General features: G+C 52.2%; 2 protein-coding genes across 7 annotated transcripts; one reads left to right on the top strand and one right to left on the bottom strand.

Moving 5' to 3' along the window:
- Positions 1–8: 8 nt before the first annotated feature.
- RARRES2 (retinoic acid receptor responder 2) lies at positions 9–5,768 on the bottom strand. Its single transcript, XM_028750439.2, is given in 6 exon segments — positions 9–221; positions 1,036–1,145; positions 1,425–1,529; positions 3,663–3,767; positions 5,503–5,672; positions 5,675–5,768. Coding segments are annotated over 6 exon segments (570 nt in total). The 5' UTR covers positions 5,754–5,768; the 3' UTR covers positions 9–220.
- A 2,917-nt stretch (positions 5,769–8,685) lies between these two features.
- Positions 8,686–26,299, top strand: LOC114607286 (uncharacterized). Of its 6 annotated transcripts, none has more exons than XM_028750343.2 (6): positions 8,686–8,782; positions 13,695–13,846; positions 15,052–15,164; positions 16,247–16,357; positions 16,789–16,902; positions 18,101–26,299. In XM_028750343.2, exons 3-6 carry the CDS (start codon positions 15,134–15,136, stop codon positions 19,729–19,731), a joined length of 1,887 nt encoding a protein of 628 aa, XP_028606176.2. In that variant the 5' UTR covers positions 8,686–8,782; positions 13,695–13,846; positions 15,052–15,133; the 3' UTR covers positions 19,732–26,299. The 6 variants fall into 6 exon arrangements, with proteins under 6 accessions (XP_028606176.2, XP_028606174.2, XP_028606171.2 ...); XM_028750341.2 differs by lacking the exon at positions 8,686–8,782 and adding an exon at positions 8,820–9,126 and having other exon boundaries at positions 15,055–15,164; XM_028750338.2 differs by lacking the exon at positions 8,686–8,782 and adding an exon at positions 8,820–9,126.
- The last annotated feature ends 1,687 nt before the right edge of the window (positions 26,300–27,986 follow it).

Raw genomic sequence — 27,986 nt, 5'->3', positions numbered from 1 at the left:
AACATGGCTATGAAGCATCCACTTAAACCTTTATTAGGGAAATAAAGAAAGGAGGAAGGAAAGTCAAGCTTGGAAGACAGAAGTCTCCTCTGGGACCAAGAGTGGTTCCATTCCTGTGGCACCGAGACCCAAACTGGGGGATGTTCTGCTTGTCTCCAGAAGGAAGAGGGTGCCTTGTTTCCTTGATGGTCGGAGAACAGCCCAGTAAATGTGAATCCCATCTAGACAGGGAGGAGAATGAAGGTGGTTATTACAGATGAAGTGAAGGATTTCAGGCAGGAGTCTATCCCAGCCCTACCTGGAGATGCCAACATAGACTGAACCTGGGACCTTCTGCCTGCAAGGCAGACAAAACAGCACATCCTAGAATCATGGAACTGTAAAGTTGGAAGGGACCCTGAGGGTCATCCAGTCCAGCCCTCTGCAATGCGAGAACCACAGCTAAAGGATACCTGACAGACGGCCATCCAACCACCAACAAAGGGGAGTTCAGCATCTTCCGAGTGCATCCGTTCTACTGTCGAACGGTTCTTACCATCAGAATGTTTGTCCTAATATTTAGCCAGAATCTCCTTGTCATTTGAACCTGTCCTCCAGAGCAGCAGAAAACAAGCTTTCTCGCTCCTCCTTGTGATACTTAGAGATGTTGAAGGCTGCCGAAAAGATATCTTGGGCACTGGGCAATGACTTTTTAAAAAACAACAACTCCCAGGCCTTGGAACAGCTTGGATCATATTTAGATACCATTTAATATCATTTATTTTCGTCTCAGCAGACTAATGTCAATTGGTTGGCTTGAGCTTTCGTACAGAGGTTGCCTGCTGGCGCCCAACATTTTTTTTAATGCTGAGTTGGATTTGAATAGTTGCTGGGAGGTTGGCGCACTTTGCTTTATTGTTGCTTTGTTGTGTTTTTCAGTTATGTTTCATATCATCACTGCATGCCACCTCAAGAATGCATTGTTGACGAGGCGATCGATAAATGCAACTAACGGAAAACAAATACGGGCTGCAGGAACTGAAGCTGAGCACTCACCACTCTTCTGGGCGCCCCTTGAGAAAAGCAAACTGTCCGATATGGTACCGTTGCTCCTCATACGCCTCTTTGACTGCCTCACATTCCTGATTCTGCTTCCTCCTCACTTCCTGCAGGACACTCAGAAGGGAAAAGGTGTGCCATGAGCTCCTGAGCCAGTCCTTCCCAAGCTTTTTGGGGTTACCTGCCCCTTGGTTCCATAAACTCACCCCCAGTTCCCCCTACCCTATAAAAGTCATTGCTCAGAATAGTAGCCTGCACAATCCACCAAGGAAGATAATAACACCATAAGATTCAAAATAGTCACAATTAATTACAGGTTTATTCAAAATCAGATTATTCAGAACTCAGGTCCAGGAGCATTTCTGTCAAAGTATGACGTGACCCACCTGGAAGATGGGGTTCTGCTCTGAGAGGCACCGCTTGGACTCGTCCAAAATGTTCTGAGGGTCGCTGGAGTTAAACTTGAAGCAAGCCAGGCACTTCTGTTTCCTCTAGGCAGAGAAAAGGAAGGGAAAGGAACGAGGTCTGTTTTCACAAGAGAGGCCCAAATAAGGTTTTGGTTTGCCCCCAGACTATAACAGGAGCAACACCCCAAAACGGCAAAGGCTGCTCTTGCAAGAATATCCCTGCAGCCTGCCTTCTGAAATGCGTCTCCATTTGTGCCCCCAGAAGGGGTTTACAATGCCTGCAAATTCCATCCAAAGAGGAGCAGCGATTTTAAAAATTCCACGTAATGGTTTAGTGGGAGGTACAAAGCTTTGATTCAGTCTGAATCAGGACCCGGATTCAGACTCAAAGCTAACAGGCCTGCGTCTTAAATCTGTCCAATCTGAATCCAGCTGGTTTTTTGAAACGCTAAATCGGGATCCAAAATGAACCTTGTTGTACCGCTGGTATTTTATCTCCAGTAAAGTGAGCAAAAATGTATAAGAATTTGTCCAATGTATGCTGGAAGTATAAAGATAAAGTGGGTACATTTTATCATATGTGGTGGTCGTGCAAAAAATTACGGTAATAGGTTTCTGGGAAATGATTTATAATGAATTGAAGAAAATGTTTAAGATAACTTTTGTTTAAAAAAAACAGGTCTTTTTATTAGGAATAACAGGTGAAGACATATCAAGAAATGTTAAAAGACTATTTATGTATGTACCTACAGCCGCCAGGATGGTACTTGCCCAGAAATGGAAAGAAGAGGAAGTACCAACGAAGAAGGAATGAATAACTAAGATGATAGACTATGCCGAAATGGCAAAGATGACCGTGAAAATCTGGGACCAAGATGAAAAAAAGTTTACACAAGACTGGATTTAATTTATGGAATATAAATCTACTGTAAAGACTTCAAAACATTAGCAGGATTGATATAGCATCTATGAAGCGATGTGAATTGTGGTTATCAATGAATGGAAAACTAAGAATATGTAAGGTAACAAAGGAAAGAAATTGGAAGGGGGGGAGTCTAGGAGGGATGAATAAGTAATTAATTTGAATATTAAATTGTTAAATTATTGAAAATTGAAAATAAAATATTGGGGGGGGGGGGGGAACAAAATGAACCTTGTGGTCAGTGTACTTGCATACTAAAAACACTGAACGTTCCTAAGAGCAGCTTGTGCCTCCTCAAATCCTTTTGCTTTGTGACTCTTGTTCTACTGGGGCTAGCCCAGCTTCCACCAACCTGGAACCCTTTAAAGGTTTTAAGCTACAACTCCCAGCCAGACCAGCATAACATAAGCATAAAAGGCCAAGGCCAGGGCCTTTTCAGCACTGGCCCCGACTTGGTGGAACGCTCTGTCCCAAGAGACTAGGGCCCTGGGGGACTTGACATCTTTCCGCAGGGTCTGCAAGACAGAGCTGTTCCGCCTGGCCTTTAGTTTGGACTGAGTCTGACCCTTATGTTTCCCTCCCCTTACAGTCTTGATTTATCGGCTACTTTAAAATGAGGCTGCATTTTAAATTGCATTTAACCTGCATTTTAAATTGGGTTTTTTTCCCCTACTCTTTCCCCCCTACTATGTTATTACTGTGATTTTATTGGTGTTAGCCGCCCTGAGCCTGGCTCTGGCTGGGGAGGGCGGGGTATAAATAAAATTTATTATTATTATTTATAACAACACAGCATAACAGGACCCTCGGGGTCCCTTCCAACTCTACAATTCTATGATTCTATGAACAGTAACCGATGAACATACAGCAAGTCTGCTGCATCTGGCCAGGAATCCAGTATCCTGTTCTCAGAGTGGCCAGCCCAGTCCAACATCTCTCTCTCCTCCTGTGGCTTCAGCAACTGGTATTCAGAATCATGGCTAGTAGCTTTCAGGAGCTCTCTCCTTCTCCATGAATTTGCCTAATCTTCTCTTAAAGCCATCCAGTTTGGTGGCCGTCGCTGCCTCCTGTGGCATTGAGTTCCACAGTCTAACAATGCACTGTACAAATGAGTGAAGCTGACCAAAATCCCACATAACTTGCTCACTGTGGGGGGGACCCTCATGAGGATCTGTGGGTTCCTCCTCTGTAGGCTTACTGCCTCTTTGTTTATGATGTTTTAGACTTCGAATACATTTTAAAAGGAACAGAGAGTCCAGCTTGGCAATGTATAAATTAGCACCTTCCTGGCTCACCCCGCCTGGCTTGATCCGGCAGTTTTGCGTCCCCCGTTGCTGCTTCCGGCAGATGGTCTGCACAAGGTCAACTTCCAGCTGGACATAGGTTCCCCTTGGGAATTCCTGCAACCACAGAAAGCCGAGCTCAATGTGGAAAAGAACTCCTTGCCAAACTAGGAGTTCCCCAGTGGAGAATCGCCTTGCATGGGAGAGTGACAAGGGCGGTCAAAGGTCTGGAGGGACGGTGGAGGGACTTGGGGATGTTTAAATGATGGATTCAAATGAGAAGAAAGGAGGTTCCCACTAAGGAAGAACTTTCTGACAGTAAGAGCTATTCAACAGGGGAACGGTCTGGTGGACTGTCCTTGGAGAGAGCCATTGGTTTGAGTCCTACCCTCCAGAGCAGGAAGAAACAAGTTTGCTCCATCTTCCACAGGACAGACCTTGAGCTATTTGAAGATGGCTCTCATATCTCCTCTCAGCCTCCTCTTTTCCAAGCTAAACATACCCAGATCCTTCAACTGTTCCTCATGGCTTGGTTTGCATTGATCATGAACAATAAATACAGTGGATGCTCGGGTTGCGAACATGATCGGTGCAGGATGCACGTTCATGGGATGCACGTTCGCAACCCGCAGTGGCGCATCTGTGCACGTGCGGATTGCAATTCGGTGCTTCTGCGCATGTGCGACCTATGAAACCCAGAAGTAACCCGTTCCGGTACTTCTGGGTTTCGAAGTGTCCGTAACCTGAAAAAAACGCAACCTGAAGTGTCTGTAACCTGAGGTATGACGGTAAAACATCAAAGAATACACAACCAGACTGAACAGTTTCCACATCTAAAAGGGACAATAATAATAACAGTAGCAGCTCCGGTGCCCCAACCAAAACCCAACCTAAGCAATAATGCAGCCAATGAGTCTGATCAACAGCCTCAGCTTTTGCAGCTGCAGTCCAGGTCCCACCCTCCCAGGCCAGGTGGGAAGAGGCCGGCCAAGGGGGAGCAAGCTTGTTTTCTGCTGCTCCAGAGGGGAGGACCCAAACCGATGGATTCAATGACAAGAAAGGAAATTCCGACTCAACAACAGGGAGAGCTCTCTCATGGCAAGAGCTGTCGGACAGCAGAATGGACCCCCTCAGAGGGTGGTGGACTCGTCTTCCTTGGAGGCTTCTAAGCAGAGGTTAGACGGCCGTCTGCCAGGACTTCTTCAGCTGCGATTCCTGCCTTGCAGCGGGTTGGGCCAAATGACCCTCGGGTGTCCCTTCCTGCTCTCCGATTCTAGAATCCTGTGATTCTGTAGTGATCAGTAGAACACTGATAATCTAGGAACCAGGGATCCAATCCCAGATGTGCAGAAGGAGAAGCAGAGTCTTAGAACCCCCTTAAGTCGAATGCATACCTGACAACATTTATCCGAGGAAAACAGGGACACCCTCCAAAATTCTCTGATGAAAATAGGGGCATCCTATTCATAGCTGTCAACGTTTCCCTTTTTAAGAGGGAAATTCCCTTATTCCGAATAGGATTCCTCGCAAGGGAAAAGTTGACAGCTACTGTATGATCCTATTCCACACCCTCCAACACATCTCCAATGAAAATAGGAAAAGCAGAACATTCCAGGACTCAGAAACTGGGACAGATTCTGTAAATCGGACTGTCGCTGGAAAACAAGGACGCTTGGAGGGTCTGCTAACGTCCTCAGCTTATCCAACAAATTGGGAAGTTCATTCCCCGCCACTATTGCACACTATTGGGCATAAGTGGATGGCAGTCCGTGGGGCTTTGTTATATGGGGTGACGATCCTCCGCCTCCCCCTCCAGCCCCACGCACGCTCCCCCCTCGCATGTCCTGCTCACCGTCTCCGTGACATGGGTCACAGCTTGCTCCTTGAATGTTGCCTGAACGAGGTCCCTGCTGTGGAAGAAATCTAGCACCAGCTCCAGAGCCCTTTGCTGGAGGGGCGACTGGTTGGCATCCGCCAGGGCCAGGAGGCCCAAGCACAGCACTAGAAGCCCCTTCATCCCCTTGCCCGCGTCCCCAGTGGATCTGCTGCCCACACCCTGCCCTTGCGAACTCCCCTGCCGGTCTGTTGATCTTGGTCGGTCATTAACTTGTTCCCATGAGAGCTGTCCCAGACGCAGGCCCCCTCGCCTGCCCTCTGCCCTCTCCCCTGGCTGTTGGTTGGTTGATGCCCAGGAGATGAAAGGGAGGGGTGGGCAAAGGGCACCTGTGCAGGAAAACAACAGGAGGAGGGGTCCCTTTGGCCACCCCTCCCAACCAGCTGCCAAAGATGCAGGGTGTTTTTCCCCAGGTCTGCTTTCTCTTTCGGGCTGGCACAGGAGTCGCAGGATCTCTCATTGATGCCAGTGGCTCCCAACGTGGGTGGTACCTGCTGCAAAAGAGCCTGCCGAATCAAGAAGAATGTTTTTAGCAGGTGCCAGAAAGAGCACAGAGAATACAGAGGAGGCGCCTAGTGGCATCAATAGGCAGGGAGTTCCAAAGTGCAGGCACTACCAAACTAAAATGTTGAGTTCTTACAAATGGGTATTGCATGGCACCTGTAACAGTGCTGGTTCTGCAGATCAAAAGGGTCGAGTGCATGTCTACAGGGTAAGGCAATTTTCCAGGTAAATTGGTCCCATGTTTTTAAGGGCTTTGTAGACTTATTGCCAGAGCCTAGGACTTGCCGATCAGAAGGTTGGCGGTTCGAATCCCCGCAACGGGGTGAGTTCCCGTTGCTCGGTCCCTGCTCCTGCCAACCTAGCAGTTCGAAAGCACATCAAAGTGCGAGTAGATAAATAGGTACCGCTCTGGTGGGAAAGTAAACGGCGTTTCCGTGCGCTGCTCTGGTTTGCCAGAAGCGGCTTAGTCATGCTGGCCACATGACCCGGAAGCTGTACACTGGCTCCCTCAGCCAATAAAGCGAGATGTGCAGTGCAACCCCAGAGCTGGCCATGACTGGACCTATTGCTCAGGGGTCCTTTACCTTTAGACTTATTGCCACACCTTGATCCTGGCCCGGTAGCAAATCAGCAAACAATTTTCTTCATTACAATTTAGAATATTCATTTAAACAACCTTAAGATATCAATGACATCCTTTCTTCTCTTTCCACGGTTCATTTTGCATATCATAAATCCCTGCATATTTTACATAAACTAAACCATTCAGTATTCCATTATTACATCCATCAAAATGAATTTACACTGCTGAATTTATCCAGGTTGTTTCCCCTGAAACAGCTCTGAAAGGCAATATTGATATTAGAGATTTGGCCTTTCCCATTCCACCAGCCACTTTGTTGTGTGCCCCCCACCCCCCAACTGATTTCAGTGTTTGATCTACAAAGTCCACAGCTTTCACTCCAGGAACACATAAGCAAACAGAAACGTCCGGAGCCTTGCAGTTTCCCAACGCCTGCTGGGGAGCCTCTTTCATGAACCTGGCATTTTGGAGGTCAAGTTGCCGGTGGCCAGTTTGGTCCCCTTCCTAGCCAGAGAAGCCAGGATGGCAGTGACAAAGCCCAAAGCAGGTTTGTTCTTATTTTAAAGTGGGGAATGGCCTCAATGATTCATGCACGCTGGTATTTAGAATCCACAAGTTTTGCTGGCTATGTTCTATTAGAATGTTTGTGGAAAACATAAAAGGTTAGTACATTTTGTACAAGAACAGCATGCAGAATCAGGCCAGTGGTCTATCCAGTCCAGTATCCTCTTTGGAACCAGAGTGGGAAACACTAAAGCTGGTGGGATTACCCAGTGGGGTGATATCAAGCCGGGGCAGGGAGGGGAGTGGGGCTCTGGAGGTGTAAATATGGTAACAACTTCTTCTTCTTCGGCAATCACTCGTAGCTGAGTAAGATTGTCTTCCCTAAACAAGGTTTTAACAGTGAGTCCATAAGTGACAGTGGAGACCATTTCTGGATCCACACCTCCTTCCACAGTGGGGACATAGGTTTCCGAGCAGGAGTTGATCACAATGTGGATTTGCCAAGTGTGCCTTCCTCTTAGTGCGTTTCTCCCTTTCGTCCTGAGTTTGAGCATCTTCGAAACCCATGACACCTTTGGTAAAGGCTGTTCTCCACTTGGAGCACTCACAGACCAGTATTTCCCAGTTGTCAGTGTTTATACTACTTTTTAAAGATTTGCTTTGAGAGTATTTGAACCTCTTTTGTTGACCACCAGCATTACGCTTTCCATTTTTAAGTTCGGAATAGAGTAGTTGTTTTGGAAGACGGCAATCAGGCATCCACACAACATGACCAATCCAATGAAGTGGATGTTGAAGAATAATCGCTTCAACACTGGTGATCTTGGCTACTTCCAGTACACTGGTATTAGTTCACCTGTCTTCCCAGGTGATGTTTAAAATTTCCCGGAGATGCCGTTGATGGAATTTTGCTGAACTGATTGAACTAAATAGTTTTAATTGGATTTTGAATAAATATGCAATCATTTATTACCATTTCAAATGCTATTGTGTTGTTATCCTCCTTAGTGGGTCGTGCAAACCACTGCTCTGAAGAATGCTTTTTTAACTGGGGATGAGTTTATGGAAGGGAGGTGCCAGTGTGCTCCCTGATTGTTTGGCAGCCACTGGAACTGAAACATGAGATTCCCTCCAGAAAGGACAATCCCACACCACACATTCAAAGCACAGGATTCCCCCCCAAAGAACTCTGGGAACTGTAGTTTCCTCTCTTACAGTGATACCATTCCCAGCATCCTTAGCAAACTGCAGCTCCCAGGATTCTTTAGCAGTCACGCGGTTTAACTGTCTCGCTGCGCTTAAAAGGTAAGGCGTTGGCTCGGCTCCTCCTCCTCCTTTCTCGCCCCGCAGCAAAAGAGTTGAGGCCTTCCCATGTAGGCCTCATGCGCTTCCCGCAGAACTCCTCCTCCCATGATGCCCTGAGCGGAAGAGCCTCTCGCGAGAGGTAAGGCGCGAAACCCGGCCGCCATCGCGAGATTTCCCTCCCACGCTTCTCGGGCAAACGGGACGGCGCCCCATTTCCTGCCTCTGCGCCCGGCGGGAACTCGCTCTCCCATGATGCCGCGCGCCAATCTCCTTTCCGAGTCCGGGCGGGGTAAGGAGGGAGAAAGAGGAAGAAGGCCCGTGAGGAGAAGCAGGGAAGCGGAAGTGCGTGTATTGTGGAGGGCGAAAAGGGGCGGGGCTTGGGGGAAAGAGAGCGAGCGGGCCTTTCCGGTTCCTTCATCCGGGTCCTTTCTGCTCTATTAAAATAAAAAATAATCTATATATACACCTATATGTATATATAACAGAAGACGGGGAGAAGGGGGAGGAAAAAGGGAAAAGGAAAGACGAGGCCTCGCCCCACCGCCGCGTGACGTCATCGCGTGAGGTCACCGGGCCCGGCGATGATGCGTCGGTGACGCGGGCCTCGCGTCCGCCACGGCCGGGGACCGTCACGGTGTTGCTATGGCAACACCGCCTGCTGGGTCAGGGGGTCACCGCAGGGCCTGGTGAGCGGGGCGGGGGGGCAGGGAGAGGGCCGGGGGGGGCCGCCCGGGCGGTGGGGCGGGGGCGAGGGAAGGGCGGGCCGAGGGGCTCCGGGGGGTGCAAGGCAAGGCGCAGCCCCCCGAAAGAGGGAGAGGCCTCGCGTGGGGGGGCGCCTGAGGTGGGGGGGGGCGCAGGGGAAGCCCCTCCGCGGGAGGAGGGAGGGGGCCCCCTCTCTGCGTAGCTGGGTAAAACCCGGGTTTGGACCCTTCACCCCCCCTTCCCACTCAGCCACCCCCTCAGAGGGTCCTGCTGGGGGGGGTCTCCAAAGCCCCTCCCTCCTTCCTCTCTTTCTGCCCCCCCCCCGGAGTGCTGCTCTCCACCCCCCCCCATGGCACCCCTATAGGGCGGTGTGGGCTCCCCTCTGCGACCGCGGGCGTTGAATGCATTTCTCCCTCCCCCCCCCTTCCCCAATTCCTCCCGAATTCCTGAAGTTTCCTCTGCACAAAAGGCTGGCTCCGGAGCAGATCGCCCGTTTCCCTAGCCAGGGTCGATGGGTGGGCCCTGGGGCACCTTTGGGTGGTGCCCCCTTCCCGCCTTCTTCGTTCATTTTGAGCCAACGTTGCCCTGGGGCTTCAGGGTTTAGCTTGAGGCTTCCCAGCCCTCCTCCTGGGCCTTGAGAGGACAGGGCTGGCTGCCCTGCCAAGATGGGCTTGGGGGGCCTTGTGAACTTGTGGAAATGATGGCTGCAGTGGGGAAGAGGGAGACAGCGGCCTTTTTTGTCTGAATGGGGAAGCCTGGAAATGCCTGTAATTCAAAAAGGACCCTGAACTTTGGCAGCTTTGTACCTGTAAAATGGGGGTTATTAGGTGCCCATTCGCACTTTTCCCATAGATGGACGTAGCCTCTGGTTGCCCCTGGAGTCAGGGCAGTAGTGGTAGAATTATAGGACAATCCTTTGCATGTCTACTGTGAAGCAAGTTTAATCAAATTAAGTGGGAATTTCTCCTGGGTAAGTGTTTTAGCTGTTGAGTGTGAAAACCCCGCAACCTATTATTTCAAGATTCAGGGTCCCAAGTTGGTGGGATATAGCTTCTAGAGAACTGGAAATTTCAAAGGTTGATGTTCAGCACAATCCTGTGCTCGTTTACTTGGAGGTAAATTCCATTGTGTCCAGCAAATTATCTTCCTCGCTAAAGCATGTGCAGCATTGCAGCCTTAAATGGCCAACTCTTTTGACTCTCTTGATTTGCCAACCCCAAATCAGAGCCAAGTTGAAAAATAGTTGAAAATTGACTTGCCTAGTCGCCTTTGAAATGTGATGCTGGTGATCAGAACATGAGGGTTTCTTCCAACCTGGCTAGGCTGGTGCTGGAAAAAAGAAGCAGGTAGTTGCCAGAGTGGGGGGGAAAGCAAAGATTTCTCTCTAGCCCTTGAGCCTTGGCAGAAAGTTGCCCTTGCAGTTCAGTTGGAAAACGTGCGGATGGCAGAGGTCAAAAAGATATTTGCAGCCTCTGGGGACAAGAGAGGGAATTGCTGTTGTATTTCTGGGTCCGCTGCTAAAAATGGCTTGTTTTCTGCTCTGTGGGTTGTGCTGGGAAGGCTGCAGTGGGGCTGGCTGGCGGGTGGGGCTTTGGGGCTGCGTTGGAGGAGCTTGGGCTGTCAGGAGTGGAGCTTTGTGCACTGTCGGGCCAGTTCTCCAGTTTCTTTCCTGGATCCTTAACTGGCTTCTAAATTTTCCTTGAGTGCTTCTGGCCGTGGTTTGGGTTTCCCATCTTGACAGCAAAGTGTGGCAGGAAGCGATTAACCTCAGCTTGATAAGGTTAACTGCTGCACAACTTTCGATTCCTTAAACATTTTGTACTAAGAAGGGATTTGCCTTTCTAGTCCCCTCATTAATCAGTTCAGATTTCAAAGCTTTTGTCTGAAAGAGAGCACCTTTCCCAAGTGGAAGAAACCTTATGTGAAAGTTTTTGTAATTTGCTTATGGGCAAAAACTATCTTGGCCAGACGCGTTCCTCTGGCTGTGGGAATGGGTCTGTGCCTTTGAATGGACATGGCAGAAGAACTGTGGAATGGCCGCAACAGCAGATCCTGCTCCTACCTGTATCCAGAGAAGGCAGTTTTGGAATGGGAACCTCCAGAGACTGTAAGGGGCAGGCTGGGCAGCTGCTCCCTCCTCATTCTGTCTGCCAGGCTGGACCAAGAGAGAGTGGGGACTTGGGGTGGCATTGCTGGAGGCAACTCCGTCCTTTTCCCACCCCCCGCAGACCATCTTTTGTGCTGATTCTTGGTCCTTGGAACAAGGCACCCCCTCTCTCTTGGTCAGAGTGTTTCACTGTGTCCTTCACATTCTTCTTCAAGAATTCACATTCTTCAATTTCCTTTGCCAAAGCTCTTCCAGTTAACGTGTATCCACTTTCTCTGCTGTGACCCCATCTTGTTGAGCGACTCTGGGGGTGTTGAGTACAGCTGCCGTTCAGTGAGCAGGCTATTAAGTTTCAGTTTTGAAACCCAGGTTCACCACCTTGGAAGGTGGTGGGCTTCCCTTCTTTGTTTGAGGTTTTTAAACAGAGTTTGGATGGCCACCTGCCAGGGATTTTTAGCTGCGATTCTGGTATGGTAGGAAGTTGGACTACGTGACCCTTTGGATCCTCTGCAATTCTATGATGCTGTGATTCCCCGCTCAGCTCCAACATTTGCTTTGCTACCTTTGACTCTGCCTAAGCCACCATATGAATGAAAAGTAACTTTCCTAAGGGCCAGGGACTTCTGTAGGAACCTTTTTGAAGAAAAAATAATCTTGACTTTCAGGGTGCTGGATTCTTTGTCCAAGATTCCAAGGCTGTGTTTTCTGGGTCAGATTCCGCAGTGCCCTGAGATCTTGGGATCAGGCAGTTAAAGCAAGGATTGAAAGACGGTGGATCAGAAGACAGCTGAGGCTATAGGGAAAGATGTGTCTGCAGAGGCTCAGGGAAAGAAGTCTTGCTGTGTCGGGAAGCCCCCAAGTTGGAAACGAAAGCAAGGACTCTCTTGTGGGCTAGTGCTTCACAGCCAAAGGTATTCTGTGGCATCCATGAGACTGCAGAAAGCTACCATTTCTAGCAGCCATTCAGTAGCCTTCAAGGATTTGTCTAATCCTCTTTTTAGTGGCCACCACTAAGTCTTCTGTCAGCAAATTCCACAAGTGAATTGTGCGTCGTCCAAAGAAGTCCTTTCCGTTTCCTGTCTTAAATCCCTTGCTCGTAATTTTCATTGAATTGTCCTGTTATTTATTACACATATTATGCCTCTAAGGTTACAAATCCTTTTCAAGGTGTACAAGTAAAATAAAAACCACACAGTGTGGTTGCCATGAAGCAATGGCAAAGCGTTTTTTAAAAAACCTCATCATTGGTGGCAGAATTCTCTGCAGCGTTTGGGAGCAGAGGGTGTTACTTTGGCCTGCCTTCTCTGCCCTCTATCATTGCCTGAGGTAATCTGGGTGGGTGTGTGTGAGATTCCCTCCCTCCACTTTCTTATAGAATCATAAATTTGTAGGCATGGAAACAACCCAAAGGGTTATCCAGTCCAACTTGCTGCAATGCATAATTTTTTTTACCATGCATAATTTTATAACCGTCCACCATATCCCTTCTTACTATTTTTTTAAATAGTGGACGGTCATCCCATATAAAAAAAAAAAAAAACAAGTAGTGTACAGCCAGGAAACTCATCAGGAAGAGGCTTCTGCTCGTTTGGGTTGTGGTTTCCTTCACCTTTCCTTTGTTTTTTGATACGGAGTGACCCAGACTCCTTAGCATACGGAACGCAGCAGCTATAGCATCATCTCTATTTCTGGGCAGGAACCGTAGAATTGCAGAGTTTGAAGGGACCCCCAAGGCCATCTAGTCCCTGACTCTGCTACCGTAGTCCTCAGCCTGTTATTTGGCACCTGCTGCTGCTTTTTTTCACGTTCTCTATGGTCTTGCAGTTCACATGTCTCTCTCCCCAACTCCCCAAGTGGTGTCTGTGTGTCTGCAAACAGAGAGGAGACCTGGCAGCCTTTTATTGGGCCGGCTTGTCTCCCAGAGGCTGCAAATGAGCTTATGAAATGTATATTCTTTCTTGAGTTTCTTTTACAGATAGGTAGCCGTGTTGGTCTGCCATAGTCAAAACAAAAAAAATTCCTTCCAGTAGCACCTTAAAGACCAACTAAGTTAGTTCTTGGTATGAGCTTTCGTGTGCATTCAGTGTATCTGAAGAAGTGTGCATGCACATGAAAGCTCATACCAAGAACTAACTTAGTTGGTCTTTAAGGTGCTACTGGAAGGAATTTTTTTTGTTTTGAGTTTCTGTGTTCAGCATGCAGCAATGAACATAAGAAGAGTCTCCTGGCCCAGTGGCCCATCTAGTCCAGCTGCTTTTCTCACGGCGGCCGGCCAGAGCCCTAACGGTTGAATCTAGTGCTTTCAAAACAGCAAAAAAACAAGCCGTTAGCTTTGCACAGAGACTCAGAGAAATTGAACAAAGCTAGATGATTTGCAGGGGGCTTGGGTTGAACTGGGCCTCAGCACCCTGTTTGCTTAACCTCTTCTCCTCCCGGTTGATGCAGGGCCTTTCGGAAAGAGCAGCAAAAATAAACCACCAGAAGGATGGCCAGACTCGCAAGACGAATCCCGTTTGCCTTTCACTTGCCGAGGAGAAACATGGTCTCCCCTCCCTGGATCACTGTCCTAGGAAATGCCTGCAAAGGAGGCTGCCCAGGTAGGGTGAGGGCAGGGGAAGTCTGAGCCGTGGGTTGGAGCTCTCTGGGGCAGCTGCTTCTTGCCTCCCGACGCCTTGCTTGGGGAAGGTTCCTCAGTCCCTGTGCCCTAATTGGCCCTCCAGCAGATGTCATCGGACTGCCATCAGCCCTGAACATTGACCATTCTGCCTGGGGCTGATGGGATGCCATCATCTTCTGGAGGGCGCCATGTTGACTATCCCCGCCCTGTGCACTTTGATGGGCATGGCTTGGCTCCCATTGGATGCAGCCATTTGATGGTGACTAGCGCTAGGCGTGTAGGGCTTCCTCCCACAAATGTGAAGCACACACAACATATGCACAGAGCCTAAGAAGAGCCTGCAGGATCAGGCCAATGACCCACCCAGTCCAGCTTTGGTATGGCTCCTCCTCCTATAAGCTTTGATATTTTATCTTGTAACAATACTTTACAACAGTCTTCCAAGGACAGACGTTAAGCCAACCAGCCTGTAATTTCCAGGATCCCCCTTAGATCCCTTTACAAAAACCGTTGCCACAATGGATACTTTCCAGTCCTCAGGCATGGAGGCTGATCCGAGGGACAAGTGACATATTTTTTTGTTAGCAATTCCACATTTGAGTTATTTGAGGTGCTGCGTCTAATCTTTCTCCCCATCATGAACCTGTAGCGTTCCTGCTGGGTCCTCAGTGGCTCAACACCTGCTCTAGGGAAGCTTTCAGTGTTTGATGTCTTGCTGTATTTTAATATTTGGTTGGAAGCCGCCCAGAGTGGCTGGGGAAGCCCAGCCAGATGGGCGGGGTATAAATAATAAATCATTATTTATTATTATATTTGAATGCAGAAAGCCCCAGGTTCAGTCCTTGAAAGCATCTCCTGTCATCCCTGGCCATTGGCCATAAAAATCCTGCTCGCTCTGTGGCCCTCTAGATGCCTCAGTGGGAAACCAGGGAGCAGAGCATGAGCCCTCTGAATGCATTGTTGCCTTCAACTTTTGAGGCGGGGCATAGCCACCCTGGCCATGCTGGTGGGGCTGATGGGAGTTGTAGTCCAGCCTCATCTGAGAAGCATCTCGCTGCCCATCCCTGCTGGTCCGAGGCTGTGGCTTTGGTATAAGGCAGCTCCTGTTGTTCCTGGGTTGGGCTTCCTGGCCTGAGGCGGCTTCCTCAGAGCTGGGCAAGCGCTGACCGGTCCATCTTGTCGCAGCAGGTGACGTCTGAGCCTGCCCTGGTCTGCGTCTCCCCGGAGGAGGTCCCGGAGAATCCGCAAGGAGTCGGTGGGTGTGGTGATGGAGAACTACGAGCTGGTCACTTCCCTGGGTAAGACGCCACTGGTTTTGTTTGGGGGAGGCAGTTGCTTGCCAAAAGCTTTGTTGGCTTGCCTGTAGGGCACCTCAGAAAGGCTTGGCTCCTCGTTCACGCTGGCTCTGCTCAAGAGGGGCGAGCTCCCCTCACCAGAGGATGCAGAACGAGGCAGAGAGACTGCCATGCAACTTCAGATAGCTAATACAGTGGTACCTCGGAAGTTGAACGGAATCCGTTCTGGAACTCCGTTTGACTTCTAAAACATTTGGAAACCGTGGCGTGGCTTCTGATTAGCTGCAGGAAGCTCCTACAGCCAATTGGAAGCTGCATCGGACATTTGAGTTCCAAAGAACATCCGCAAACCAGAAAACTCACTTCCGGGGTTGCGGTGTTCGGGAGCCAAAATGTTTGAGTCACAAGGCATTTGGGATCCAAGGTACAACTGTATTGTGAGGGCCAGAGGGTCTGTCAGCCTCTTTCCTGCTAATTGTTAGGTCTCCACTCCAGGCAGAAGCCCCCCAGCCAGCACAGCTCCCACCTAGCATGTGATGTTGGAGCCCAGCTCTCTGGTTTCAGGACCATGTTTGGTGGCGGCTGGCTGAGTCTGCTTTGGTGCAGGAGTCTCTTGGGGCTACTTGACACAAGAAGAGCCTTCTGGATCCGGCCAGTGGGCCATCCAGCCCAGAATCCTGATGGCCCCACCAGATGCCCGTCACGGGAAGCCCGCAAGCAGAATCTGAGCACAACAGCCGCTCTCCCCTGTCCTTTGGCAACTGAGATTCAGAAGCATCGCTGCCTCTGAATGTGGAGGCAGAGCAGAGCCACCACGGCCAGGAGCCACTAATAGTCCTTTCCTCCATCAGTTTGCCATCCATTCGCCTCTGTGTGCAGATGTGATTCTGTGGTAGATATTTTTACCGGAAAGAAACCCTCTCCCTTTAAGATCCTGTCCTGGGGTGTGGTGGGGTACAGAGGGGCCGCCTCTCCAACGCATCTGCATTCAAGGAGTGCTCCTTTCTCTGTGCCAGGTGTGGAAACCTGAGTCAGCCTTTTAAAAGCCACCGCAATGGAGCGTAATGGTGTTCCTCCTTCTCCAGGCTACCCGGTTCTCAAACCTGATCTCCTGTCTCGGATCGAGCGTGCTGGAGAGCAGTGTGTTGGTGATCAGCTGGACTCTAGCAGAGGGATTCCAACAGATCCCTGCCCAGGTAAGCCACTAAGCAGAGTGGGAGCACTGGATCACCTTCATCAGTTTTGTTGAATTAATCGAACTAAATTTGGTTTGGAATATTTGTGCAATTAATTGATAACTGTTTCTGATTTTATTGCATTCTTATATTTCTTAGTGGGTTGTATTCAGAACTGCTGTTCTGAATAGTGCTTAAGAGTAGGGTTGGGGGTGCTGGGGTTGAGTGTGTGGAACTAAGGGGGCTGAAACAGAGATAAAAGCCACGGAGGCCACGACCAGAGTTTGTGGAGGCCCTTGGCAGACAATGCCTGTGGTACCTTTTGGCTTTGGTCACTCTGCAGGTGTGGCCCCTTCTTCTTCTTCCAAGTCTTCCTGTTGGCCAAGAAGGCAAGGGCAGGTTTTTCACACACAGAGAGCACAGCAAAACTAACCGCTTCTTCCCTGTGCCAGGCTACCGGTTCTTCAAACCCGAGAGCTTATCCTGGATTGAACGGTGGGAAGAGCTTGGCGTCACGGATCGCCAGAAGCTGGAGGAAGGCAAGCTGTGCACAGGCTCCTGCCAAGGTGAGGAGCCATCCAGCAGAGGCTGTTGGCTATTGGTTGACTCCAGCAGCAGTTTTGGTTGCCAGGCCAATGGGGAGGCAGCCTGTGGCCCTTCAGATGACGCTGGACTTCAAGTCCCATAATCCCTGGCCAGGGACTATGCTGGTGAAGGGGACTGATGGGAGCTGGGAGCCTGACGATATTTGGGAGAGCCACTTCTGTTCTAAAATAATAACTAATGAGGCACACATTTACTTACCATTCTCTGCAGCCACAGCAGGTGCTGTGATTCGTCAGCCATTTGACCTCACCCCTGGAGGTGCACTCCATTGTCTCTTGAGACAGGCGGATAAGAACAACCCATTTATTCTTTATAAAAAATGGTTTGCCCCCCTCCCAGCCCTGAATGTACAGGCTGGATGTTGTCTGGATCGTTGCCTGTGCAGAAATACGGCATTTTGTGGACCTTTTCACTCCCCCAGCAGCCTTGCCCCAAACATTCAGGGCATACCTCCTTATTCTTCATATTTAGTTGGTTTCTTATTGTTTACATATATTTATAACATAGCAAGTATAGCAACAGAGGCCTGATAAAAGCAGAAAGGAATATCTAGAAATAAACATATAGGAGCAAAGTTCCATACCTAAATAAATAAATAAATAAATAATAAATTAATACCACCAGGTTCCAAGTAACACAAGTGGGCTTACATTATCCTGCACCTTATTACTTCAGTATATTGTAAAAACAGCCCATTAATTGATAAATACATTGCCTTGCCCTGTCTGGTTCTCACCATATATGTAAGTTACAGATAGGTAGCCGTGTTGGTCTGCCATAGTCAAAAAATTCCTTCCAGTAGCACCTTAAAGACCAACTAAGTTAGTTCTTGGTATGAGCTTTCGTGTGCATGGTGTATCTGAAGAAGTGTGCATGCACACGAAAGCTCATACCAAGAACTAACTTAGTTGGTCTTTAAGGTGCTACTGGAAGGAATTTTTTCATATATGTAAGCTTAACCATGCCTACCATATCCCAGACTGCTTTATACATTCTCTCATAGGAGTGGCCTTTGATGCTTTCTCCCGGAGAATTGGTGCCCAAAACGAAGCTACTCCGTTCTTCGGCAAAGGCCTCCTTGTGCTGTCTTCCTCTCGCCCCTTCTCATGCTTCCTTTCCACCTCTTTTTCTCCCTTTCTCTCTTCCTGCCCCCTTCAGGAGCAGCCGGCCGCGGCAAGGCCATCAAGGAGGAGGAAGGTGGCCAGAAGGGCTTTGTGGCCAGCTTGGAGCGCTACCAGCTCTTCCCCGACAGCTCCCGAGCGGGCCTTTTCCTGGCGCCCAACGCTGCCCAGCTGCGGGCGCAGCAGCCTCGTGTCAAGAAGGAGGAAGCGGCCTCGTGTGAGCCGGGCCTGTGCGGCCCCGGGCGCCCCTCTCAGGGCCTGGGCTCGGGCCCCTTCGCCTGCGTGGTGTGTGGGAAGTGCTTCCGCCAGAAGCAGGGCCTCATCACGCATGGGCGCATCCACACGGGCGAGAAGCCCTACCCCTGCCTGGAGTGCGGCAAGCGCTTCCGCCAGCGCCCCAACCTGCTGACGCACCAGCGGGTCCACACGGGCGAGCGGCCCTTCCCCTGCCTGCGCTGCGGCAAGCGCTTCAGCCAGAAGGCCAACCTGGCGGCCCACCAGCGCACTCACGCCGTCCAGGAGGGGCTGATCGCCCCAGAGCCCAAGACGCCCGTGCCGCGGGGCAGCCGCCAGACGGAGAAGCCCTTCCCCTGCAACGTCTGCGGGAAGAGCTTCAGCCAGCGGCCCAACCTCATCACCCACCAGCGGATCCACACGGGCGAGAAGCCTTTCGCCTGCACCGAGTGCGGGAAGCGCTTCAACCAGCGCGCCAACCTCATCACCCACCGCCGCATCCACTCGGGCGAGAGGCCCTTCCCCTGCGCCACCTGCGGCCGCCGCTTCAGCCAGAAGGGCAACCTTGCCGCCCACCAGCGCACCCACTCCCAGCAGAGGCCCCACGCCTGCTCCTGCTGCCCCAAGCGCTTCAAGGGCGAGTCGGCCCTCCGAGCGCACCAGAGGACCCACCGGCAGGTCCTGGGAGCTGACCCCCTGGCCGGAGCCCTCTTGGCGGTGGCTCCCGGCCTCCAGCAGCAGGCCCCGCTCCCCGGGGACCCCGCCTCGGCCGCGCAGAGGGCCACGCCGGCCCCCCGCCAGGATCTGCCCGGGGACCCCACTCCGGGCGTCCATCGGGCTGCCCCCTCCGGGCAGCAGGCGCAGCAGCAGCCGCAACAACAGCAGCAGCAGCAGCCCCAGCAGCAGCAGCAGCAACAGCACGGAGCCCCTCATGGGCCACAGTCTCTTCCCGCGGACCCTCCACCCGGTCCCCACACAGCAGCGGGCCCCGCTGGACACCTCCAGGGTGTGGCCCCCGGCTCGGAGCAAGGGCCGAAGCTGAGTGCCCCACCGGCTGTGATGGACCCCCACGCCGAGATGCTCCACTGCCAGCGCCGGCTGAGCCTGCCGGCCCTGCCCACCTCCAGCGCCCATTCCGTGGTGCCCATGGGGCAGCCGCAGCCCATCACCACCAAGCCCAAGAGCCTGGTGGGGCCGCGGCTGGATGCCCCCAGCGAAATGCTCCACTGCCTCTGCCACGCCAGCAGGGCCTCCCTGGTCATTCCTCACCCGCCGCACCTGGGGCAGCTCCAGGCGGGCGCCAGGGATGCTCCTGGCCGCGCCTGGCTGGGCATCCCCTGCCCGGCCCGCACCCTGCAGCTCCAGCAGGGGGCCCAGGGCCACCCCGCCGCCCCCAACCCGAGACTCTGCTCCATCCCGGATTCCCTGCGATAGTTTCCTCCTCCCCACAGACGGGCGCTGTGCAAGCACAGATTGGTGGGGGCTGGGCTTGGCCCTCCCCACAAAGGACCTCCCACACATAAACAGCCCTCGGCGGTGGGGCAAGGCGGTGGGGCTCATGCATGTATTGTGGACAGGAGAGCCCTCAGCCTGCACCGACCCCCCCAAATCTTGAGACACGTGCAAAACCCCCCTCTTCGCTCCTGCATCTCCTGGCACAGAAAAAGATCAAGATTTCTTGCAGCACCACCAGACTTCTCCCCCTAGAAGCTTGCGCCCGCGGGGGTGTCATTGTGCCAAGTGTATTTTCTTCATCCCTACAATCCCGCCCCGCCCCCCCGCCATGTACCACACCCTCCTCCCCCCACCCCAGGAACCAGCGGAACTCTGCTCAACCGCCTCGTGCAGCACAGATGCGGCGGAAATCTGCCTCCCCCAGGGGAGGCGAAAGGGGCCCTGCAAGCAGGCAGCATCTCCTGACTGGCAGGCAGCAACGTTATAGGGTCTTCCTTTGAAAAGAGGACTCTGGAGAGGACCTGCTTTCTTCCGCTCCTTCCACATGCCTGCTGTCGCCTAGCAAATTCCACCTGGGATCTCTCGCCTTCGGGGTCCAGAGTGGCGGGTGCAGGAGAGGACAGCGTCCTACGTGTGAAACTGGGAGATGCCTTAGCTGCCGTGCGAGGCCAGCCAGAGTTGACCAGCACAAAAGAACCACAGGAACAGCCGCTGCTGGACTCTGCAGGCAACGGTCTACCTGGGGATCTCGCCTACCAGACCCCGGGCTCATTTCCCTCGTTTGCCCTGTGCAACCGAGGATACCGAATGCAGGAGATTCGGGTGACGAGGAACATTATCAGTCTGCTGCAGGAGCAACACGGATGGTTGGATTTTCCGGGGGTGGGGAGGGGGCAAACTTGTGCCAAGAACCCTTGCCCATAATCTCCACGCTCCCCTGCTTCCTCGCGGGCAGAGCAGACTCTTGGACGCCTCTCCTGCCCGATGGCACTCTGCATGCTTTGCCTTTTCACGGAAAAGTGGGGCGGGTGGTTGAAGAAGGGAAGAAGCCCCGCCCCTCCAAAGACTGGCAGAGGGGGGGGGGGAGGACTTCAGCATGCTTCAGAAGCGGCGCGTTGCTACGGAGCGGTCCGGATCCTGGGCGCAAGCAGCAAAGTCCACTCTGCGAGGAGAGCTGGGCTTCCTTCGTCTTCAGCCTGCGGAGGGGGAGGCGGCGCTGGTGGGAAGCAGCCCCTCCACAAGGCCGTCCAGCGAGCTCTGGGCAGCTGTGAAGAGGAGAGGCACCTGCCTTGTCCCCAAACCTGGGTGCAACTGGTGGCCTAGAAGCGTCCAAAGCTGCCTTCTCCAGGCCCTTGTGCCCTCCGGGTGCTTTGGAGCAGAAATCCCGTAGCTGGTGGGAGTTGTGCTCCAAACCCCCCCCCCCCCCAGGGCACCAGGCTGGGACCAAGGCCGGTCTGTAGTGTAGGCGTGGATGAGGTATGGAAGCGTTGACCAAAGAGGAGGAGGAGGGGAGGGATGTCCAGGGGTCCCTCCTCTCGGGAAGGCTGGGTTGTGGGGCAGGAGAAGCAGCCGAAGCACTTTACATGTGACCCCCGTTAGGCCCCCTTGACCTTGGTTCTGCCTTCTGCCGCGTGGCCCCTCTGGCTTCCCCACCGTGTGTTGACTGGTCTGCAGAGACCGCGCTGGCTTGATGGGCTAGAGGGCTCTCTGCACTGGCTCAGTGGGCAGCCATGTTGGTGGGCTGCTTGTTCCTCCCCTGCTTTGCAGAGCAGGCCCCCAAACCTCCCCTAGGGATGCCACCCCTTAGAAAAAGGACCCCGGGCAACGAGAGGGGGAATCTGTGCCTTAAGCTCTCAGATCCTCGGCCCACTTTGTCAACCAGTCCTGGTTGGAGGGTGGCGTCGTGGTGGGGAGGGTGTTGACTGCACATAAAACTGGGCCAGGTGCTTTAGAAGCCGTGGGCAGGGCACAGTCGGGTGGCAGAGGAGAGAGTTGTGGGATACAAGAGGCATGAGAGCCCCAAAGGAGTCCAGGAGGTGTGGAAACTGCATGCCCCAGACAACGCTGGCTCTGTTTCCTTGAGGGGCTGCAGGCTGTCGGGTCGTCTTGGCCAGACTGTGCCCAGTTGAGGCCCCGCAAGTGCTCTTGGATTCCCAGCTCCCGCCAGGCCCAGCAGGCAAAGGCTGGTTGAGATGCTGAGTTGCCCAAAGGAAGAGAATCTGTGTGAGTCTGGGGGGGGGGGGAGGCCCAGGTGGCTGAGGGGGGGCAAAGACCCCCCCCCGTGCCAGAAAAGTGCAAAATGCCCAAGGAGAAAGTGGGTGGAAAGAGAAGCGTGAGAGAGCCAGGATACATGCAACACAGCTGATAAAGTGAGTGGATCCTCTAAGGTGTCTGTATCTCGCCATCCCTCTGGCTATCGGCCGTTTTTGTGTGTGGCTTGGGCGGGGGGGGGGGGGCAGTGCAAAGGGTTTATGTACTTATGGGTGCAAACAAAGGGGAAGCTCCCTGTGGCTGCAATGCAAAGGCGGGAGACCCTGTGGCTGATTCTTCTCGTCCTGTTACACGTTGCCCCCGACCCAGAGCGAGGCTGGAGAATTAATGTTTGATCCTTTAGTGTTTGGGGAATGGTTTGTTCCCACCTCTCAAGGACCCGCTCTGATGTCTCTGGGGGTGGGGGAAGTACCTGGAGTGCCAAGATGCAAGGGTCTTCTGCAGTTGGGAGGGATGCAGCCCTTGCCCCGACCTCTGCACTGTGCAGCTTCCTGGCTCTGAGTAAAAGCCACCCCTTCCCCAGGAGGCTGGAGAGAAACCTGGGTCAGCTCTGGCCTCAGGAACGTCAAACGCCCCACCTCCCTCCCAGGCTCCCTTCGCCAGGCTGGGCATTTGTTCCAGGCTAAGGCTTCACTCCTAAACCACCTGAGCTGCTGTGGAGGGATCCCGACTGGAGAAGGTAGCTCTCCACTCTGCAGAGGGCCCCTTCTTGCGCAGGGGTTTTGGAGAAGGGTTTTAGAGATTGCCTTGCTGGCAATCCCGGGTCCAGGGCAGCCGTGGGGAAAAGAGATGCTCTGCTTGTGCCTGACGGATCTTTTGGGGCTGGTGACTTAAATGCAATGTGTGTGTTTTCTGGGAGGAGGCGTTGGGCGCCAACCCCTTTGGGGAGGAGGGAGCAAAAGAACAATTGATGTTATCGGCAGCCAAGAAAGCTCTTTTCGGTCCTTGTGCTTGTGTCCGGTTCTTTGGCCTTCACCTTCCTGCTCTGTGCTGTAGGGAGTGTTCTGGGGGGGAACACGTTGGCGCAGACGTGCTTGCTTGGCATTTCCCCGGTTGCATGCTGAAACCCAAGTGGGTTGTTCTGGCCAGGGCGGGTGGGCGTGAGAGGGGGCGGTGGCAGGGGGAGGCAGAAGCAGAGGGAGCCGGCTGCCGGCCTCTGGGGACAGGCCTGTGGTGTGCTGACTGCAAAACTATTCAGTCCAAGGACGTGGGAGGTGGGCTGCCCAGCCCCCTGCGTCAGTGTGTCAGTCCATCTCTGGCCCGTTTAGAACCAGACAAGATGGTACTTGCTTGTGACAGAGGCACCCTCCCCACTTCAAGTAGCGCTGGCATCCCTGGACCCTGGCACAGGCCACTTAAGAACTCGTGCTTCTTTCGTCTCCCTTCAGAGCCGCAGGTGGGGTGTCGGATAGGGTGGACTCTTGTGTGCCCCAGTGAAATTCTGTTGCGTTTGGGGGGGCCTGTGTATGCGTCTTGTTTTACGGGGAGCTGTTCCCTCCCCACCCTTCCTTGCCATGCATTTCTGCTTACCCCAGCTTGCTTGAGCCGCCTCTTGACGCTCTCTGTCCTGCAGACAAAACTTCCTGAAGTGCACTTGCCCTCTTGCTCATAGCCCAGATTAGGTAGGCAAAGGGGTGTTGGTGGGTCTTTCCTCAAGGCCTGGTTGCTTGGACCTTGACGAGGAGTTTCTGGATCCTTCTAACTTTACATTTCTCCCCTCGCCGTCGGCAATACCCAGTCAATTGTGTTTGTGTTGGGGGAGGGGGGGCGTTAGTTCCTCGATTGATGCAAAGCTTATCAAGAAGACTTCTGTTGCAGGCTCTGGGTCACTGGCATCCCACCCCCCTTGGTTCCTTGCGACCCATAGTAGCTTGAGTGTTTCTTTCGCGGCTGCAGAGAGACCCCGAGTCGCCGGGATCCCTGCTGCAGCCGCCAGCAGGATCTTAGCCCTCTTTCAACCTGGTTTTGCTTATAAGGAGCTTCGCCAACCAGGCAGCAGCCTTGGAGTGGCCTCAGCATCGCACATCTTCAGCAAGTGTAACTGGAAGAGAAGGAGGGTTGTTGGTGGTTGGGTCGAAGTGGTCCTCGCTTCTTCCTGCCCTGCAGTTTGACAGACAGGATGAGTTGAGCGATGGCTGGGCGTGTGGGGAACCCTGGCCAGATGGTTCTGAGCGCCCCCTGCTCCCAAGTCCAGCCGTGCTTCAGTTAGAACCTCCCTTTTTGGATCTGCCTCCATCGTACATTTTAAACTGGCTCAGAACCTGTTTAACTGTCATTGCACCTGAGTAGGAGACTCTCTGGGGTCCCAGTTCAGCTAGTTGTGGCAAAGACCCATTGAAAGCGATGGGACTTTCATCCTTCACGAAAACTAGGTGACTCACGCCCCCCCCCCCCCCCGTTAAGGTAAAAAGTGTGTAAAGAAAATGCAGTTTATATTACAATGACATTAACATCTTATAAATGCAGTAATATAAATCCTTGATGGACCAAGCTATCTTTTGACAAAATCAAAATTCCTCATTGGCTGCCTTGTTGGAAACATCGCAATGCACTGTGATAGAGCTTTGATTTCTGATTTGCAGTTGCTTAAAAGAGGAGAGCAAACTTGCATCGGTGTGCAAAACGTGTCCCAAATGCACTTTGGGAAGTGTCCCAGTGGAGGCCTTTGACATTTTAAGCCTCCTCAGGTGGAGGATACTGGAAATATTTGACTCGGGGAAGTTGATTTGTTGGGCATGTCATGGTGCTAGCAAACCAGAACTCCTTTGCATGTTGGAGCAAAATGTTTTGTGTTCTCCTTTATGTAGTTGCAAATCAGAAATCAAAGCCTATTGAACTGCGATGCTAGGTTTTTTAACAAAGCCATCAATGAAGGTGTTACGGAAACATTTGGCCCCTTAAGGATTTCCAGCAGAAGGTCTCTTTGTGATAATTTCCCCCCGCTGAAATAAAAAAATATATATATTTTCTCTGTGTTATTTTAACTCAGTTTCCCCAGCCCCAGTTCAATCATGGCCAACTTGAGTTTGATCTGGACTGTTGCTTCTATGAAGACGAGGCTCCCTAAAATATAAACCTCTACAAAACCTCATTTCTCCAGGATTCCTGTGTGCAGGACCTCCCAGTGGCTTAAACTGGTTTCGAACAGGCTTAATTTGTGCATCGCCAATGTCAGCTCCTTGTAGCTTCTGTGTTTGTCTGTCGTTTTGTTCTGTGGCTTGGAGGGGTGACTAGGCAGAGGCAGAAAAGGCCAGAGAGGCTGGGAATCTTTGGGGAGCAGTGTGGGCCCAGCCGAGCTGGGGAAGAACCACTTCCAGCCCCCTCTGTCCTCTGGAGCGTGAAGCCAAAGCCTCGTGCCTGACACCCCCTTGCCCTGGACATTTGCAGTTTGGGCGCTGCAGGTGTCCGCGGCAGGTGAACCCACAAAAATTAAGTAGGACCGAAGAACACCATTGCCTTGCAGGGTCAGAACCGGGTCCCAGCACTCTGTCTCCAGTAGAGAGGCCAGCCAGCCAGGCTCCTGGGCGTGATGGCAATGGCTCTTCTCTGTTGTCCGCTGTGTGTGTCTCCCCTCCACCGGCCAAGGGGGCCCATCCTATATCGCCTCTGCACATGGAGGGTTCATTTAGCCTGTCCTGACCCCCCATTAACTTGCCTCCTCCTTTCGATAAAGGACATTACATTCGCAGCCATCGTGGCATCCCACGGAAGCGCGGCAAAACCCACGAGCGAATAGCCTCGTCGTGTGCTGAAAATACTTTTTGTTCATCCCGGACCCACTGCCGACCGCTTGCATTGGACTTGCTTGACCCATCCGGATTTCAGCTGGACATTTGGGGCTGGGAGATCCCTGAACCCCCCCAGTATAAATCATGACTCCCTCTGTAGCCTGGAGGAGGAAGGTTTCTATCTGGCAGTGTTGGGGTCCTCCAAGTTCTGGCCCAGGCAGGCAGCCAGCCGATGGAATGAGGTTGCAGTTGGGTGGGAGGCAGCCAGCCTGGAGAGGGAGACGGGGGGGGGGGGGGACGGACAAGCCAACAATAGTTGGCTGGAAACATTTCTGTGACATTGCCAGAAAGCCCCCTCCCTTGCCCCCCCCCTTCTCCCTGCCTCCTCCATAAGTTGCCTCCTTTTACGACATGTTGATATCTTCATCCCCATTAACCCAGACGGGCCCCTTAGGGCTATTCCAGATGTATTATTATTATAATAATTATTATGTTTTATTATTATTTTCTGAGCTATGTTTGTTTGCAATAAAGGCTTTCTTACAGTTGCTGGAGTGAGCGTCCTGCTTGTGTGTGAGACACTGGCATGGTCTTGTGGGTAGAAGACGTACAGCCCCAGAATTGTAGGGTTGGCAGGGAACCTGGGGGTCATCTAGCCCAACCCCCTGCAATGCAGGAATCGCAGCTCAAGAATCCCTGACAGATGGAGCTGTGCCCCTGAAGGACCAGGTGCACAGCCTGGGAGTCATTTTGGACTCACAGCTGTCCATGGAGGCGCAGGTCAGTTCTTTGTCCAGGGCAGCTGTTTACCAGCTCCATCTGGTGCGCAGGATGAGACCCTACCTGCCCACAGACTGTCTTGCCAGAGTGGTGCATGCTCTAGTTATCGCCCGTTTGGACTATTGCAATGTGCTCTATGTGGGGCTACCTTTGAAGGTGACCCAGAAACTACAACTAATCCAGAATGCGGCACCTAGACTGAGGACTGGGAGCGGCCGCCGAGACCATATAACACCGGTCTTGAAAGACCTACGTTGGCTCCCAGTACATTTCTGAGCACAATTCAAAGTGTTGGTGCTGACCTTGAAAGCCCTAAACTGCCTCAGCCCAGTAGACCTGAAGGAGCGTCTCCACCCCCATCCTTCAGCCCCACAGACACTGAGGTCCAGCTCTGAGGGCCTTCTGGCAGTTCCCTCCCTGAGAGAAGCAAAGCTACAGGGAACCAGGCAGAGGGCCTTCTCAGTAGTGGAGCCCACCCTGTGGAATGCCCTCCCCATCAAGGAAATAAAAACTATCTGACTTTTAAAAGACATCTGAAGGCAGCCCCCTGCTTTTAATATTTGACAGTAAGTTTTTAATATTTTGTTGGGAACCGCCCAGAGTGGCTGGGGAAACCTAGCCAGATGGGTAGGGTATAAGTAATTATTATATTATTATCATCCAACCTCTTATTTAAAAAACTCCTAATAAAGGAGAGTCCACCACCTTCTGAGGGGGTCCTTTCCACTGTCAAAACAGCTCTTAATGTCAGCTCTTCCTAAGGTTCAGTCAGAATTCCCTTTCTTCGAACCCATCAATTTGGGTTCTCCCCCCCCCCCCCCCCGGAGCAGCAGAAAAAACCTTATTTGCTATTTGGTGTAACATAAAAAGAAGAGGCCACTGATTTTTAGGCTAGGGTGGCCCTTTCTCCAAGAGTTTTGAGGAACACCCAGGTGCAACTTCCCTCAAAGTATGGCAGTGCCTGGGTAACCTGCATGCCTCAAATGCTCCGATAGGAGACAAGGGTCTCCCAGGAAATTGTTTACTGCATTCACACCCCACCTTTTTCTCTAAGGAGCTCCAAGTGGTGGACATGCTTCTCCACCTGCTGCTTGAATCCCTTTAACAACCCCTTTAACAATCCCTTGCAAGGTAAGTTAGGCTGGGAGTCGGTGAATGGCCTGAGTCCACATTCTGCGACCTTCATCCCCGGCTGCGGATTTGAACCGTGGTCTCTCCCAGGTCCTAGCCTGACCCTCAAACCACTTGGCAACATTGCCTCTCTGCTGGAAAGAAGATGGGACATTCTACCTAGGCAGAGAATGGGGTCTTAATGGACGTGGGCGGCTGCCCCATCTTGGGAAGAAAATGTCAAGAGATGCAAGTCCAGGAATCTGGGTGGACGAGCTCAGAAAAGTCCTGGGAGTTCCTGAGACCTTGATTTAATATTAATAAAAATAAAAATAAATAATAATT

The sequence above is a fragment of the Podarcis muralis genome, chromosome 12 (assembly GCF_964188315.1).
Source record: "Podarcis muralis chromosome 12, rPodMur119.hap1.1, whole genome shotgun sequence".
In the NCBI taxonomy this organism is placed as follows: domain Eukaryota; kingdom Metazoa; phylum Chordata; class Lepidosauria; order Squamata; family Lacertidae; genus Podarcis; species Podarcis muralis.
The sequence above is the reverse complement of the archived record's forward strand: the minus strand, read 5'-3'. Positions and strand labels throughout refer to the sequence as shown.